Genomic DNA, 17,459 nt, shown 5'->3' with positions numbered 1-17,459 from the left:
CATGATCTTTTAAATTATTCTTTTAAATGTCATGTTACTGGAGAGCGGATATATTGTTGTATGAATTTATTCAAGGACAATACTAAGCTCTGTTCAAATAGTTAAACCTACATGGATGACAATATCAAGATTTAAACTCTTAGTTACAATGAGCTTCATTTATTTTATGTTTGAGCTTTCATACACAACTGGGCGCGGGGGATAATGCCAAGCTTTGCGGGTCCTTGTTAATACTACATACTTTGTCTGAAGGGAGGGAAAAAATAAAGACATGTAAGACTAGTTTGTTTCTCATATTTTGAGAAATAAACTGCTATAAAAAGCAATGACCTATGAAATAATTTATCTGTTCATATACAGAGTAAAGTTTTTCTCGTACCTACGTACATTGTCGGAGACCCACTTTTGATCACGCTATACTTGCTACTAATAAGTATAATATAGTGTATGATCAACCATGGGTTGCCGACGGTGACCTACATTTGTAATGCTGGTCTATCTGATGCAATACACCCGTGTCGCTTGAGGCTGAAGTACAGGATACATGGCTACCCATGCAATACAACTTTGTTGCATCGCTGTGTAAACAATTATTATTTTATCTAAATTTTAACATTCTTTTCAGAACCTATGCTGGTTTTAAGATAAAGAAAGCAAACAACAGGATTTCCTTAAAACATCACATGTATGGAGAAGTCATTTGCTGTTTCAGTTTTCTTCGAAATTGCTTCTCAAAATGGTTGGCTATCCTAATTGTAAAAATATAATAAAACATTGAGGTATAGAGAAAAATACTCTGTCACATGGGAATATGAAGGATAGGGATATTTTATCATTGGGGTGTTTTGAAAACCTAAGCAAGCCTCAGGTTTTACTACATTTTGTGACCATAGGGTAGAATATAAGATCTCTATCCTTCATCTCCACATATGAAATGTTTTGTAATCTTTAATAGGTAAAAGATGTGAGATGGGATAGACAAAGTAATGAAATGGAAAAGATGTCTGAAAAAATAATCTGATGAAGACAGCAATCTTTCAGTGGGTGTTTTCATAGCCGAACAGCTTGGTCATTTACCAGTAAAGATGTTTCATACTTAGAAAATGGTAAAAAGCAGGAGTAAAAAGCTACCTATGGTTAGCATCTGGCCATTACTCACATGGGATTCAAATTCATAACAATGAGGTGGGATAGTGTTGGTACACCAAATCTGCTATATGCCTTCTGTCCTGTCAAGGTCTGTCCAAGAAAGAAAATGGGACCCTGCTGCTACCAAATTCTTATGTATTTAAGCCTGCAGAACCAATTTGGAATCTAGCCCACAAGGACAAGCAGTTACCTTTCAGGTTAGTGTTTGGTATTTCTAATATTGGTGGTCTGATCTCTCGGCTGATTAATGGAAGTATAATTGTACCCATCATCTATATATATAGCTACTCGATCTTGTTTTTATGAAAACTTACTCCCCGACTGAAAACTTTCTCAAATTTCATTTGTCCTTTCAGTAGGAAGGATTGGAGGGCAAGTCTGACCGTTTTACAACTTTGAATCTCCATCCAATAGATTACTGTGTATCGAGCTGTAGCAATTCGTCTTTGCATATTGCAGAGTTCACTTACTTGCGGGTAGGTATCCATTGTGACGACATTATTTTGTGAATGCATTTCACGTATTGTCCGAAAAGTATGATGATAAGCTCGCAAACAAATGACGTCACAATCAATATCTACCTGCAAGGGAGCTAACTCTGTAATATGCAAATACAGAATACCTCTGGCTTAGTTTATTATATCAGTTTTGCCAAATTCGGGGCCTAGAGCAGTTGACCAGTCAAACCATTTGATGTACAATTTTGAATGCAAGACACTGGACACCAATTCAAAGTTAAACATATATTATAATCTTGCATAGATCCTTTGAGCTAAAATAAGAAAAATGGTTTGTGTTATTATTTAGTGGAGCTAAGTTAAGTTCCCTTGTTTGGATCAAGATCCTACTTCATTCAGATCCTCCTGATCTAAAGTACTTTGTATGAATTGCATTGTATAAATGTCACAACCACTCAGGACCATTTCGATTTCATTTCCTCAGGTTTAGCATATGCTTGGTTGAACCATTTATATACAAATTAAGTAAAAAGTCAGGGACACTCAACTGAAGGTCAAATGGTCTTGGCTTAACCGAAGAACGCCAGTATGACAAATGAAGTATAAACTTGTTATCCGTAGAAAATGTGTTTTTGTGCAATAACTAGTCACAAGCTACACATCTACTTCTGAGGAATCCTTGATATACCATGGGACAAACAGTCTGATTATTTTGTAATTTTAATGTTTTCAGAATGACATTTAATGAAAGAACAATTCCAAGTCTTGTTACATTGTACATTTTTGCAACTACTTAAGTATAATGTGTTTTCAATAACAATCAGTTATTGGGATTTGTCTGTCGATTTATCTCCTGAGCTGTATATATATTGCAGCTGTAGAATTAGTCACTCACAGCAGACACTACAAATATAAGAAAATTGAAGTTGTGTTTATAGTTAATCATATATATGGCTTTTCAGGAAATAAAATTAATACAGACTTAAGCCATCGAAATTCAACATACAATTTATGATGTTTTACAAGCCAACTTTCTACAGATACATTAATATTATAACAAGTAAAATTTTGTGGAATTACAAAAACAATGGGGTGTCCACAAAATATAAATAACCAACATTAACAGATAATCGATATTATTTAAAAATATCAACTATTAAATCACAAACAATTCACTTACTGGAAATATATAAAAAGTAAAAAAAAAAAAATGCAATCTTAACAATATGTTAACAAGAATTCATATACAACATGTGGGCAAGTGCTATTTAAAATTCAATAAATAATAATAAAAAAAGAAAGAAAAGTTTTTCTATATATATATATATATACAAGAATGAATCGATTCAAGATCCCAATGAAAACTCCAACCTAAAAATGAATTGGTGCTATTAATATACATGTATTAAACCTTTGTGGTACAAAGTTAAGCACCTACTGTAGTCTAGATTTGATAGGATTTTTATGACCATTCACACACCACATAAACATTGAAGTATCACAGCCTAGCTAATTGGGTGTATACCCTAGTACAGGAAATGATATGGAGCAGGCTACCATGGAGCACACGTTGATCATTACATTTACTGGTACCCTGCATGGAGGAAATATAAAGGTGCTACACCGCTGATGAATGGTAATTTTTATCTATTAAAAACAGGAGCAGAAAATTTTTTTTTTTTCAGCAGCAAAAGTTACTTTCTTAACACTATTACCGTCATTGAAAAGTTTGAGCTTCTTATTTTACTTCAGAATACAAGTATTTAAGATAATTAAATGCATCCTAAAAAATATATTCATGCCCTTTATGGAATGAGGTATCGATTGTGTAGCCAGCAAACGCAAAACATATTTTTGTGTTAATTACACATATGGTACAGTGTATACACGATTAAACATCAATTCTTTTCCAAATGATAGATATTGTTTATGCTCTGACGGTGGTGGGGCATCTTTAATTGATGACTGAATCTAATTATTCCAGTTACTTTGTGTAGCCTTAAAACGCGATCACTGAATTGAGCTAATTGCAAGTTGACCTGTAGATACATTAGAGCAGAAAACTTAATTTAATTAGCCTCCTGGTAATTGTTTTTGATGAAAAATATCTGCGATTTTTGTTCATATCACAAACAGTGGTTCATTTGTATTACAAATGGTACAATTAACGGTATGTAAAGGGAAAATTCTGACTATTTAAATCAACACAAAACAGCTCGTTTTGAATAAAACAGTTTTTGGAAAAAAACCTCATTTAAACTTTATTTTCAAAACATAATAGCCAATCAGAATAATGATATTTATATAGTATATATATATCCTTGTGGTTCTGAGTGCATGAATTACTCCATATTTATGGAATTCTGAATCAAATGATCATATAATTACAGATTCAGAATTTCCTGATTAAGTCTGAAGCAATTAACTTAACAACAGTTTAAAATAAAGGCTGGATTTTGTCAAAAGGTATGGATTTACAGCTAGCTAGTTATACACATGTATGAGAATAAACTTGATAAACCCCCTCTTTACACTGAACCATGATTATAGTCCTGGAAGCTGGTTTTGCATGCTGCCTGTTCCTCCAGAGTTGAAAAGCCCATACAGTGTTGAATGCTTTGAATCAACAGTTTGGAATGTTATTTCTTCATAACTTTGCTGGCACTTTTAAGATCATACAGCATTTGAGCAGCTTCATCTGAAGTTTCTTTTGTTCTGGATACTTTCAACATCTGAGAAGTTAAGAGTAAGAAAAACAACTTGATAAAAATATGATGTCAAAAACAAGACAGATACATTAAAAGATCAACCTATTAAATATAATTACAATTACCAGGTAATGAAACATTTATAATGAACATATAACAAATTTACTGCTAAAACATAGTATTTTTGATAGCAACTGATCAATACCTAAGTTATTAGGTTGGAAACTCACAGGTGGCAGGACCACAGTAACATTTGTCTATCCAAGCACATAGTCCTATGTCATATACCCCTAATACTTCTTTACCCATCTCCTTTAATTTCAGGACAGGGGAGATTTATGTAGGAGTCTGACAATTAAGTAATCTGAATGTACCTAATACAACCCAAGAGATTTTATAAATCAAATGTTAAACTATATATATGTTCAACTGTGAAATTGGCTTAAGAGCAACTGTTTTTGTTCAAAATCTAGTACTGAACCGTCTTGCTGGAAATAAATGATTTGAGATACTCAATCATACTTTGTCATCATGAGTGATGCTTGTCTACCGGTATATATTACTGTTGGGTCAATTTTAAGCTTTTATAAGAAGGTATTAGGTGGCAAGTGCTGGGTATTTATTACCCTTTATGTGAGTTTTCTAAGAGTACTCCTACAGGAAGTCTCTTTCAGTAATTCTATCTGAATAACAATTTGTATAATTAATTCAATTTTACATTAATTTCTTTTTCAATACTTGTAAAATAAAGTTTTACTTTTTAAGACAACAGAAATATAATGTATATGAAGCATACCTTCTTTTTGCCTTTCTTTCCTGCAAAGAGAGATCCACCTCTTCCAGAAGCTGCAGGTGCAGATAATGAACTTCCAGTAGCTCTGGAAGCTCCAAAAGAAAATAAACCAGCCCTAGCTTCACTGGTACCATCATCGTCTTCCTCCTCCTCATCACTGTAGGTTCTTCCCTGACATGCTGTTTCCCTCTGGAAAGGATATCAAACAACAACAATTCAAGCATGTATACTCTTTGTGGCTATTCTCAAGTGGATGTACAAGAGCTATATTCTTTCCTTTACAAATCCATCACTTAGAACTAAATGTGTGAGGGTTCTCAGTGACCAAGTAGCTCATTCAATACTTTTTTTCTTAAAGAACTCCACAGTTCTTCCCTTACCCTAAAAATGAATTTCGGTCTTGTCCTTTAATTACCTCTAATTTAAATTTGAGATGCAATCAAATGATATCGCAGATTTAACATCAACAACTTTAACATTGGGAACGTCTTACCTTCTGTGCCATGTTGAGGTAGTTTTCGACTGATTTGACCTTCCCAAACACTGCTCCATACGTTTTATGGGCCGCCTTTCTCTGTGATTTACTTTCATGGGTTTCACTACTGCAATGTGCGCAAAAATAAATTTACATAAAGTATAATTTGTATTCTAATAGTATTCAATGTTGACTTTAATTTCTTTACAAGGCTAACTATCAAATTATATATCTGTGTTTATTGAGTTTGATCCATATATATATGGAACCATGTCTGATTTAACTCTAAAATGAAATATGTCATAAGTATGATATCTTTATGTTGAACTATAGGTATTCCAAAGTGATAGTTGTGTGGTGAAGTCTTACTTCTTGTGTCTCCATGCAAGCCTTTGGTTCATTAGTGCCCTACTGCGAGACTGTGTATACATTCCATCTAAGGCAAGATTTGCTGATACCTGTGCTGCATGCTTAGCCAGAACATCCATTTTCATTTCTACAAGAAAGCAGTTTTTAGGTAATTTATAGGTCACAGTAGTTAAGTAATTTAAGTGTTAAAAGCTAAACATGTAGTAAAAGATAACCTGTCTATAGTGACTGTTTTTCTGCCTCCAACTGTCACGCTTGACTGTAGCTCATACAACAACACCAATTTTTATATTCATTTAATCAATATAAATAAATAAACTTAATGCTACATTGATTATGAAACAGTTATACAACTTATGCAAATCACTTTCGATGGCCTGGATGTAAGTGCGCAAGGGGTCTTACAGCAGATGGAAACCGTAGTGCTGGAGAAAACCCCACATGATCAGGCAGTTGACCCCATACAATATAATGAGAACACAAATTTATATAGTATATTTGAACCATATGAGACAGCTATGGCGTTCCATATGGCCACCATGATACTTCTTGTTAGAAATTCTCGCTTTCCAAATATATTAAAAAAAAAAAATACAGTTCACCTTTAACGAATGACCTAAAATATTTTTCTGCGACAGAAATATAATTCCACAGACCTTCCCCGGAACGGAACAGAGGCAGGGTACGATTACGTGAAAAGTATTCACAAAACATGTACAAGTGAAAAGCTGTCACTGTCTTGAGTACAGGTAAAACTCCCGTAGGCTCCTTATGATCGGACAGTAGCTTTGAATCAAAGGCGTGAATAGATAGTGCTTGTTTTGATTGTTCTGTGCTGTGAAAACATCGTCTCCGGATTACCCAAGTTAATTTTGAATAGAAAAGTAGAGTAAAATTACCAAGATCAGTCCGGTTTTCAGAATAGACAGGTTCCGGATTATTCAGGTTTTATGTACTATAATTTATTAATAAATTTGCCTGGACCCCACACACTTTGATCGGTATGGACAAGTTTCCGGTTTATACAGGGTCCGGTTTAGACAAGTTACACTGTATATAACATTCATTTTTTGACTGTATTTAGCTGCTTAAAGGACTAAAACTCAACAGGCCAAACTAAAACTTACTTTTCTCAGCCTGAGCCCGGTCCCTTGTGACAGGCTTGGTCTTTGTAAGTACACGAAGTGCAGTGGCACCATCTACATCGGTGTACTTCACCTGCAACTGGAAGGGAAGCTCCTTAAGCTCATCAGTATCTCTACCTTCTGAACTCTGACCTGCTCCTTCTGAACTTTGACCTGCACCTTCTGAACTTTGACCGGCTGCTTCTGAGCTCTGACCTGCACCTTCTGAACTTTGACCGGCTCCTTCTGAGCTCTGACCGGCTCCTTCTGAGCTCTGACCTGCACCTTCTGAACTTTGACCGGCTGCTTCCGAACTTTGACCTCCAACAGCAACCTCTTGTGGGGCTTGATTTGCAGTAGATGAAGATGGAGCTGAAGAGGTAATGTAATGGAATTAAAGCAAATTTTGTAGTATAGAACAATCCTAATTTAAATTTATTTTTACTGTCTTTGAATTTGAGTTTTCATCATTTTCCATCAAAGATCAAATCAACCTTAGAGTGTTTTTTCCATCCTTACCTTGGTCTTTCTTTTCTTTGGTTCTGACACCATACTCGAAAGTGATTTCAGTGTCAGACGTCACATTTCCAATATTTTTCACTACTTTGCTTTCTTCAGTCTCTTCAAAGTGGAAGAACCTAAATAAAAAGGATAAATGATGCAAATAAATCGATTATACCAGGTAAATGAACAGATCATCTGCAATAAATAAGTAACTTTGCAAATTATGGCTTGTTGAATTAGCAATAATGTACACATACATTTAATACAGAATTTCTAACATATGTATACAAGGACCTGCATTGTGAAGGATTTCATGCTGTGTTGAAAATATCTAGCTAAAGGCACACATTTGGTCATAGCATGTTATCCTTGAATTTTGATGTAACGTATTTCTAACATCACATATTGTTCATATGGTGTCTTCACAATGGATTTCCTGTCTGGCAGAGCTGTAATGATATATCCAGAAACATTAGAAAATTCACTGGGTAACAGGTGGAGTATACAATGAAAAGCTATATATATGGAACACTTACAGCTGTTTGTGAAGTATGAGTGTAGCCACAACATTTGTTGCTATGATGCGACCTTCCAGTATGGTAGAGAACTCCTGTGTCAGCTTCAGTGGGTCCACAATGTTTATCTGTGAAACCAAAATTTGATCTAATTTCTCTACTGCCATGGTTTACAATAAAAAAATCACTATAAAGTATGGTTCAAAACTTTGTTATTTATGTACGTTTCATGTTTTTTAATCTTTTGCTTTCTTACTCTGATAGCAACGAACAATCCTCAAAATGTGAAACTTGTTTTCTTGATACCAAAGAAAAATCCTCAAAAAAATATCAACAGTATAGGTCTATGTATTATTATTTAAACATTTGAACAATAATTGGTGGTTAATCGTGTGTAAATATGTCTAATTAACACACAAAGTAATATTAAATGATTTATTTTGCTTTTGGTGCATGCCAAATCAGTACTTCATTCCATATAGGATATAGTACCACGGAATTTTTTCGAGATGCAATTTATTATTTTTCATATTTTTAACTTTAAGTAAAAAAAGAAGTTCAAACTTTTCAATGGTGGTAATGGTGTAAAGTAAGTAACTTTTGTAACTGAAGAAAAATACTTAATCGTCTGCTCCTGTTTTTGATAGTGAAAAAATACCATTTGTCAGCGGTGGAGCATCTTTAAGCAATTAGCCTTTTGTAAAATGTCTTATTAAATGCCAGAATTTGTATAACAGTAACGTAATGAATTTAATAATATCTTAATAAAAAACAACATAATAATCATAAAACTATTAGTTGGTTTCCTTCACTAGTATTTACCTGTCCGCCAGTTTTGTCAGCCACTTTACCGAGCTGTATCATCTTACAGTCTGTGCCCTTCATACTGATCACCGAGACAGAAACTCTACAATATAGCATTCCTCAATTAAAATGACCATCAGGTCCAGCCTTGGTAACTCAAATTTATTATCTGTTTGATTAACTTTAATTTAAGACCTAATCATTCTAAGGATGTACATATAACATGAAATGCTGGTAATGTAGAATCTAGAAACTTGTGAAACTCATGACCAAGAGTTGGAGGGAATCAATCTACCATTTGGCCACAGCATAACCCCATTATAGAGCCATATAGAACTTGTTTCGCTCAAACACTTTGATAAAAAAGTTTTACCATAGTATTTCCTTTAAGTTTCAGCTAACCAGGTTTTACTGGTGTGTTATAATTAATTAACAACATAATAATATTACCAGGTATGCAAAATATTCATTTTTATTACCATAATCACTTAAAGGCCCACTACCTTTCCGAAACGGCTTTTAGTTTTTAAAATGGGAATGTAAAACAAGATCGATAATTTTGTAGAGTCCTAAAAATTATTAACTTACCGTTAATACTACATTTATCATCACCTTCTGAACGATTTGATTAAAACAAATAAAATGTTTGTTTTCATAACGCGGGTCGTATTATGTTTCCCGCCGTCGTCCTAAATACCGCGCGGTAGTTGACTATCACTGCTCCAGAAGGCAAAACACAAATTGACTCTCTACGGTTTTCATATATTACGCAGGCAATCTTGCATATGTTTGGTGTCGTAACCTTATTTTAGATCATCGGTATGCATTTTCTGGTGTTATTAATGTTTTTTAAGAAACCTTTATATTTTGCTCCGGAAAGGTAATGGGCCTTTAAGCTAAGTGCTAATATGTACAAATGTACAAGTAAAACAAAACATTTGAAGCTTTTTGTCTTTGTGCTATTTTCAACTCAAGCTTCTCTATAATTATGTTGATCAATCTTTAATTTGTGTTATGGTTTTATTTAATCTCAGTATCACCTTTTGTTACTTACTTTATGGTGGTTTTTTTTTTACCTACCCCTTATCAGCAGCTGTGTCAGCCACACTTTCGTAAAAGTCGAGGGAACTCTCCTGAACCTCTGTGGTAGATATGTCCAGGCGACCAAGACCCACATTGGCCAGACCATCAGTGCAGATTATGACCTTTGAACCCGGCTGTTGGGAGGCCATTGTCGTGGCAACAAGTAAGGCAGGCCCTAGAGCTGTAGCCCCACCTTCCTCTAACCTGAAATCACAATCACAAGTGAGGTTGTATTGTAACAATTGAATGTTTTACGTATTTTAATTTGTATCAATACCAATGGTTTTCAAGGACATCATTTTATGGTTTCTGTGGTGGAATTTCCTGATGAAAATCACAGACCTACAGTAGTGCCTGGTAATATCCCCAATCCCCATATAGACTTCTAGCTTCTGATCAGCATTGTCAGAAACCTCTGAGCCTGGACTGCTCTACAAACTGTAGAGCTTTTATGGTGGATCATGGGTATCTGACGATGGTGATCAGTAAAGCCAATATTAACAAATTGGTTGTAAGATATGTTAACCACTTGGTCTCCATGGCTTTTGCTAGAGGACTCTAATATTTACTGCATAAATTGTTTCAACAGAACTGCATATACATTATGGCAATTTTTATTCATACTAGGGAAAATAATGAAATGAAAATTTGATCAGAGAGAATACAAACAAGACATTCAGTCAACATATGACAAACTACTACTGAACAGAAGCCTGATACAAAATATACTCACTCGAATATTTTACTACTGAGTATTGAGCGTGTAGATTTAATGTCCCCTGGAACAGGAAGGTCTGTACCTATCTTCACCAGTTCTTCTTTTTCTGTGAGTTTATCTCCAGCGATGACAACAGGCGTTGTTTTACCATCACCAACCACAACAACCTGTAATATCAGATGGACATATATACAGTACATGATGCAACTAGAAACAACCCATAATATAGAGAATACAGCAAGAAACAACCCATAATATACAGGATACAGCAAGAAACAACCCATAATATACAGGATACAGCAAGAAACAACCTATAATATAGAGAATACAGCAAGAAACAACCCATAATATACAGTAAACAACAAAACAATAACTTGTAATATACAAGATATAACAAGAAACAACCTGTAATATACAGTAAACAACAAGAAACAACCTGTAATATACAGTAAACAACAAAAAAAACAACTTGTAATATACAAGATATAACAAGAAACAACCTGTAATATACAGTAAACAACAAGAAACACCCTATAATATACACTAAACAACAAGAAACAACCTATAATATACAGGATACAGCCAGAAAAAGTATATCCTGTATGTGGTTCCTTACACAAAATAAAGTTCTTTTGGCAACAATGAGACAAAACTCAAAAACAAAGACGAATTGTTTGAAAGATTTTTCTGACCAATTTATATAAACCAGCTATATGATTTAATAACAAACCTCATTGTTGAAGATGATTAAGGCCACTCGTCTGTTTGGGTGGTTCTTTGACATCTCCTCTAGTTGTTGATCAACAGCAGCTTGAGCAGCCTGTAACCTTGACACAAACGTCACGTTTCTGTTCTGGTTTGGTAGGAACTGGTCACGGCGATCATCCTGCATCCGACGCACATTCCGGGCACTGCCTCCTCCCCGCAACTTCAATTTCCCTGGTACCTGAAAATCATCATACAGTTTATTAATCAGCTGCTTCTACTACTAAACAAATCTCAAAGCTTGTGTTTACTTTCATCAAATATTTGTCAGAATTTATTTTGTTTGGCTTGTCTACATGTCAAAGCAGACTTAATTATAATGTAAAAAAGATGGAGTCTAGAATTTGTACCTAACTCTTTGTCTTTTATCATATATCCCTGAACTTTGACCTTTAACAGCAGATTTATTCTACCATGAACTATAAACTTTATTCCTGAATTTATTTTCCTTCAACTCTGATCCTTTAATTTTTCCTCATTTACAAAAACTTTTTTCCATCCAAAACTACAAAGTTTGAACCCTGAACTCTGGCCTTTTCACATGACCTCTGACATACAATGTAACAATATTGTCACTGCTCCTTACCTCTGTAGTGATACACATGCTGCCCGAGACATCCACACAGAAAATGACCAGTGAGTTGTCTGTGCCTTTGGGTCCACTACTTGTGGTGGAAAGGGCAGGGGTCAACATAAAGGTCACATCGTCCTGAGTAGGTTTCTCTTCCTCCACAATGTCCACCTCTGTCTGCTGACCACAGAACTCACAACGCCACACCTGGTAATAGGAATGATAATGAATACCAGTACATGTAGGTATATTGGATCATACAAGTGTGGCTATCTATATATATGATGATCTGCTAAAGTAAAGAAACAAGGTGAGTGATCACATGTGGTAATTATAAGCTCATAATATCAAAATCAATGCAACTTGTTCATTTGATTAAAATGAGAAATGCTGCATATATGTTAGCTTTTTTTGTCTTACAAAATTAAAATACATGGTAGTTAATTTAAAGGATATATCATGTAGTGTTTAATTTATTTACATGGGTCAAATGTAGTACCTACCTTTTTCACGTTTACATAAATATAGATGACCTGTGGTTCTGAAATGTTATCATGTACGTAACTATTTTGAATTTTTACCTTGGCCTCCCCTTGGTCCTCAAGCTTGCAGAGATGAGAGAGAATGGCCTGACAGTTCTCACAATACACGGCATCACCTGTATGCATATTACTTGGCGTGACCAGTGTTTGGAAATTGATGGATACAATGTTGGTGTCTGCTCGCCGTTCTCTTCGACCAGGAGTGAATTCTGATACTTGGACATCTAAAATATTAATTGCCAAGCTTTAGAAATGTTTCAACTTTCAAAGTAATGGAGATCAGTTACCTGTTGACAGTTGATGCCATTACCTTGGGTAATATATAATGTAATACTGAACAACTAGACAAAGCTCAAATATGCCTTTCCAGAGTTCCTTGAGGAAAAACACAGCCCTACTCTCAGTACCATGCAACTATCATTGCCACATGAATATCAAACTCTTCATCAAGCGATGAACAAGTAGACGTAAATACATGTGTATGCTAATGTGCTATGCCTGGAACAAAAACTGGTCAATAAAATGGTAAGGTGTAATGATCTTCTGGGTTTATCAGGTTTCTCTGTGGATGGTTTGTCCTTAACTTCCTATCAACAGCTTAGATGTAACCGGTTTTTGAAGAAAAAAACAATAGAACTCCTACAGAAAAGACACAGACTGATCTATGTCCAGTACCTTGGAGCTCTTCCACCTGAGCCCCAGACTCATGACCAAGAGGTAGATGACTAGTGGTAGAATATCACATGCCAGGTTTTCTCATAGATGATGCTCCATTCACACTTCAGCAAGGTAATGAAGAGACTGCTTATAATGACGTAATATTGACAAAAAGCTTCTGTGATATAACTTGTTTTTTCTCTGATTTGGTTATCTGGTTTCAATCCGAGCTTTCCATTTTCGGTGTACAAATTAAAATAAAACAAGGAGCCGCAAAGCTTGGCATCATCCCCCGCGCCCAGTTGTGTATGAAAGCTCAAACATAAAATAAATGAAGCTCATTGTAACTAAGAGCTTAAATCTTGATATTGTCATCCATGTAGGTTTAACTATTTGAACAGAGCTTAGTATTGTCCTTGAATAAATTCATACAACAATATATCCGCTCTCCAGTAACATGACATTTAAAAGAATAAAAGAACACAGAATTGATGTAACATGTTTAAGTAATATGAATATGATATTTTTTATGACACAAACATATCTAAATATATACATTGCATAATTTACATCTCATTATGTTGATGGAACTGCATCAAAGCAATTGTCCAAATTCACAAGTAACAATATATGGGTATTCTAAAACTGAAAAACAATATGACAGCTGGTGGTGTACATGGATAACACTTTATGGAGCATTCGGATACCTAATTTATGAGGTAATTATAAATATAAGATTACCTCCTATAACCTTGACAGCTTTCCCCACACAATATGATGATCTGAATAGGGTACAGGGAATGATCCAGTTATTGTTTAATAATATGGTATTTTTAAATAAGTTTCCATAGTAACAGAAAAAGTATCGAAAATGAAAGGTTCCCATTAGCAAAAGGCACAACTAGAGCACTAGCCTAACATGTACAGAAAGTTTCGTGTAGCCAAGTTGAATGGTTTTCGATTATAGCCCGGAATAGAAAGGAAACTTTAATAATATGGTATTTTTTAATAAATTTCCATGGTAACAGAAAAAGTATTGAAAATGGAAGGTTCCCATTAGAAAAAGGCACAACTAGAGCACTAGCCTAACATGTACAGAAAGTTTCGTGTAGCCAAATTGAACGGTTTTCGAGTTATAGCCCGGAATAGAAAGGAAACTTTAATAATATGGTATTTTTGAATAAGTTTCCATGGTAACAGAAAAAGTATCGAAAATGAAAGGTTCCCATTAGCAAAAGGCACAACTAGAGCACTAGCCTAACATGTACAGAAAGTTTCATGTAGCCAAGTTGAACGGTTTTCGAGTTATAGCCCGGAATAGAAAGGAAACTTTAATAATATGGTATTTTTTAATAAGTTTCCATGGTAACAGAAAAAGTATTGAAAATGGAAGGTTCCCATTAGAAAAAGGCACAACAAGAGCACTAGCCTAACATGTACAGAAAGTTTCGTGTAGCCAAGTTGAACGGTTTTCGAGTTATAGCCCGGAATAGAAAGGAAACTTTAATAATATGGTATTTTTGAATAAGTTTCCATGGTAACAGAAAAAGTACCGAAAATGAAAGGTTCCCATTAGCAAAAGGCACAACTAGAGCACTCCCGATACTCGGACGGACGGACGGACGGACGGACGGACAGAGCCCAAATCAATATCCCCCGCAAACGCGTTTCGCGGGGGATAAAAATAAATCTATACAACCTTACAGGCTGACTGAATGTCCTTCTCAATAAATTAAAACAGGTTCATGTAATCTTGCACCTGCATTGTGAAATTAGTTTCAGTCATACCAGTAATATTGAATATTAGTTCACAAAATTACCCTCAGAAGGCGCACTCCTCCAACGTCCCCGTTTGGCAGGGGCTTTAGCTTTGGTTGCCTTTGTTGCTCTACGGAGAGGAGGGGGTGGCAGTTCATATAGTGGAGGTGCTCCTGCAGGTGGTAGTCCTGGAGCTGGGGGTGCAGCTACTTCAGCTATACTGCCTGTATGATAAATTAAAGAAAGAAGACAAATTCTTACAACTGCAATCAAAGTATTAACTTAGTTAATATACCGATATACATAAGCTGTGTGTACATACTGTACGTAAAAGGCAATATCTTCCTAAATCTCCAGTCCAGGTGTGTATCCATATATATATAGTCAATATATTGTTTATCATGAACAGATGTACAATATATAAGCATTTACATACAAAATGTATTTTAAACACATACTCATAAAAATCAGCTTTTAAAAGGTGAAATTCCATCTAGAAAATATCATTATCAAAATCATCACTTTATTTCTTAATGTCAGGAAACAAGATATCATTACTTGTTGAGAAACAATCTTTGATAAGAAGTGATTAATTGTATACTATATATATTATCCGAATTGGAAATTAAATTGAAAACTTACCAAATGAAATATCATCATCAGAGTCGGAGTCAGTTTCATCACTGTTAGAATAAAACAAGGAAAAAAATCAATCATATTCCAAAAGAAAAATCCATATTCAAACATTTTTTATAAACCAAAGTGAATCTCAAATCATTGCATGAGACTTGGCTATGTTTACTTAATGCTTCAAAGATTAATTATTTAAGGAATTTATATTCAAATGAGTGGGGGTAGGAGAGGGGGACAACGGTTTTAGTGAAAACAAATTTATGTGTAATATTGTTTTACATGCACACAACTGAATTATACTTTATAGTGTCAAGTTCCATTTATTTTATATCAAGTAAACATACCTGACGTCCATACCACCTTCAAATTCCTCATCAGAAATGACTTCATACTCCAAGGTGTCGTAAGCATAAACGTAATCTGAGCCAAAATCCATTGGACTGATCTGTTGTTATTATTTGTTCTGTTGATCAATAAAATGTAATTAACTTTTTATGGTTAATTTTCACTATGTAATATTATAATACATGTATTGTTAGTATATATAAATTAAAGCTTCAAATACTGCCCTATAGTCTAGGTCCAATGCAGGAAGCTTATGATTACTTCCTCTACCAGGTATGTCTATTTATAACTATGAACTTAACCTTAAGTTTATACATATTTTAACTTATCCAGATCTTTTTGCATTGAAATAAAATGTGTCTTTCACTCACACAGAACATTGCACTGCAGACTCTAAAAACTGTTTTCTACTACCTGTTAGTCAATGTTATATTAAGTAACTCTACAATCAATATATAGTCCTTATTTATAATATACTGTACTATATTTATATAGCACTGATCATGCTGGAGCACAATAATCCTCACTATAAATAACAATTAATGTATCTGAATATGTCCAACTACATTGTCAGACTTCCCTCTGACTTTAGATTAGATTGCACAATTCTTCCCTATATAGCTAACACAGAACCAGGAATGAGGAAGAAGCAGTAGGCTAGTATAATGGTATTGTTATGCATGTGATTCTGTACTTAACAAATTAAGATGTTATTTTTTATACTGTAGTTTTGATGTTCTATCACAAATCAAATGTCTGACAGTACATGTATTCCATTTTTCACAAATATTTGATGAAAAATTAACATACATGGGTAAAAATACTACAGCAATACACATGCAGCAGATGAAACTCTTCACAAACTTGGAATCCTACATGTAGCTCCTGTCACCTGCGTTTGTTTTGGGGAATCCCCATTGAATCGCTCATCGAACATCCGCTTCTCAAATCTATCAAATAAGCTCTCAAATACAAGTTATTAGTCTATCTACTGTATCAATATGCTCACCTTACAAACTATGTCTTCCGCATCTGAGGTACAGTTTAGAAATAAACATGCAATATTCTGTATCGGGGGCTCCCGTATATCATTTCTATAAATACTTGATGACGTCATTATTCTAGCTGACAAGGCACAAAATGCATCGGGAGGCCCCTTGAGGGATATCGCAGTCGTACCTGAAAATAAATAAGCTATATATATATTTCTGATGTAAGTAATGTGTCAAAACATCCTCTCTCCGATCTATTTCGTTAACATTACATATTGGAAAAAAATTTTTATCAATATTTCTAGAATTCATTTTTTAGGCATTTTTTAATTTTTTTAAATTTTTTAATGCGTTTTTATTTTTAAGATGTCTGTGCTACTTTTAGTTCTACAATCTATCAGCTATATTCTCTCTGTCCTTTCTTAGTTCAGTAAATATTTTAAGAATTACAGTACGCAATATTGTTTTTACACGTGTTATTTTTCTCCAACTGCAG

General features: G+C 34.5%; 1 protein-coding gene across 3 annotated transcripts; it reads right to left on the bottom strand.

Annotated features, from left to right (window-relative positions):
- Positions 1-2,311: 2,311 nt before the first annotated feature.
- LOC138328141 (circularly permutated Ras protein 1-like) lies at positions 2,312-17,431 on the bottom strand. Of its 3 annotated transcripts, none has more exons than XM_069274802.1 (17): positions 16,981-17,431; positions 15,971-16,089; positions 15,636-15,676; positions 15,056-15,217; positions 12,618-12,802; positions 12,052-12,243; positions 11,431-11,646; positions 10,716-10,867; positions 9,980-10,186; positions 8,918-9,002; positions 8,117-8,223; positions 7,596-7,714; positions 7,080-7,448; positions 5,953-6,079; positions 5,602-5,710; positions 5,112-5,297; positions 2,312-4,339 (listed from the first exon to the last, which is right to left on the bottom strand). In XM_069274802.1, exons 2-17 carry the CDS (start codon positions 16,060-16,062, stop codon positions 4,247-4,249), a joined length of 2,442 nt encoding a protein of 813 aa, XP_069130903.1. In that variant the 5' UTR covers positions 16,063-16,089; positions 16,981-17,431; the 3' UTR covers positions 2,312-4,246. The 3 variants fall into 3 exon arrangements, with proteins under 3 accessions (XP_069130903.1, XP_069130895.1, XP_069130913.1); XM_069274794.1 differs by lacking the exon at positions 16,981-17,431 and adding an exon at positions 16,782-16,932; XM_069274812.1 differs by lacking the exon at positions 16,981-17,431 and adding an exon at positions 16,343-16,359.
- Positions 17,432-17,459: the final 28 nt, after the last annotated feature.

This window comes from Argopecten irradians, chromosome 1, assembly GCF_041381155.1.
Source record: "Argopecten irradians isolate NY chromosome 1, Ai_NY, whole genome shotgun sequence".
Lineage (NCBI taxonomy): Eukaryota > Metazoa > Mollusca > Bivalvia > Pectinida > Pectinidae > Argopecten > Argopecten irradians.
Note: the sequence above shows the minus strand (reverse complement) of the source record. Positions and strands in the feature narration are given on the sequence as shown.

Bases quoted from the DNA above. Each gene is read 5' to 3' on its own strand.
- LOC138328141 (XM_069274802.1), bottom strand. From the start codon at position 16,062: ATGGATTTTGGCTCAGATTACGTTTATGCTTACGACACCTTGGAGTAT. The intron at 15,677-15,970 runs GTATGTTTACTT...TTATTCTAACAG, and splicing joins GAAGGTGGTATGGACGTCAG to TGATGAAACTGACTCCGACT. The intron at 7,449-7,595 runs GTAAGGATGGAA...TTACCTCTTCAG, and splicing joins CAAAGAAAAGAAAGACCAAG to CTCCATCTTCATCTACTGCA.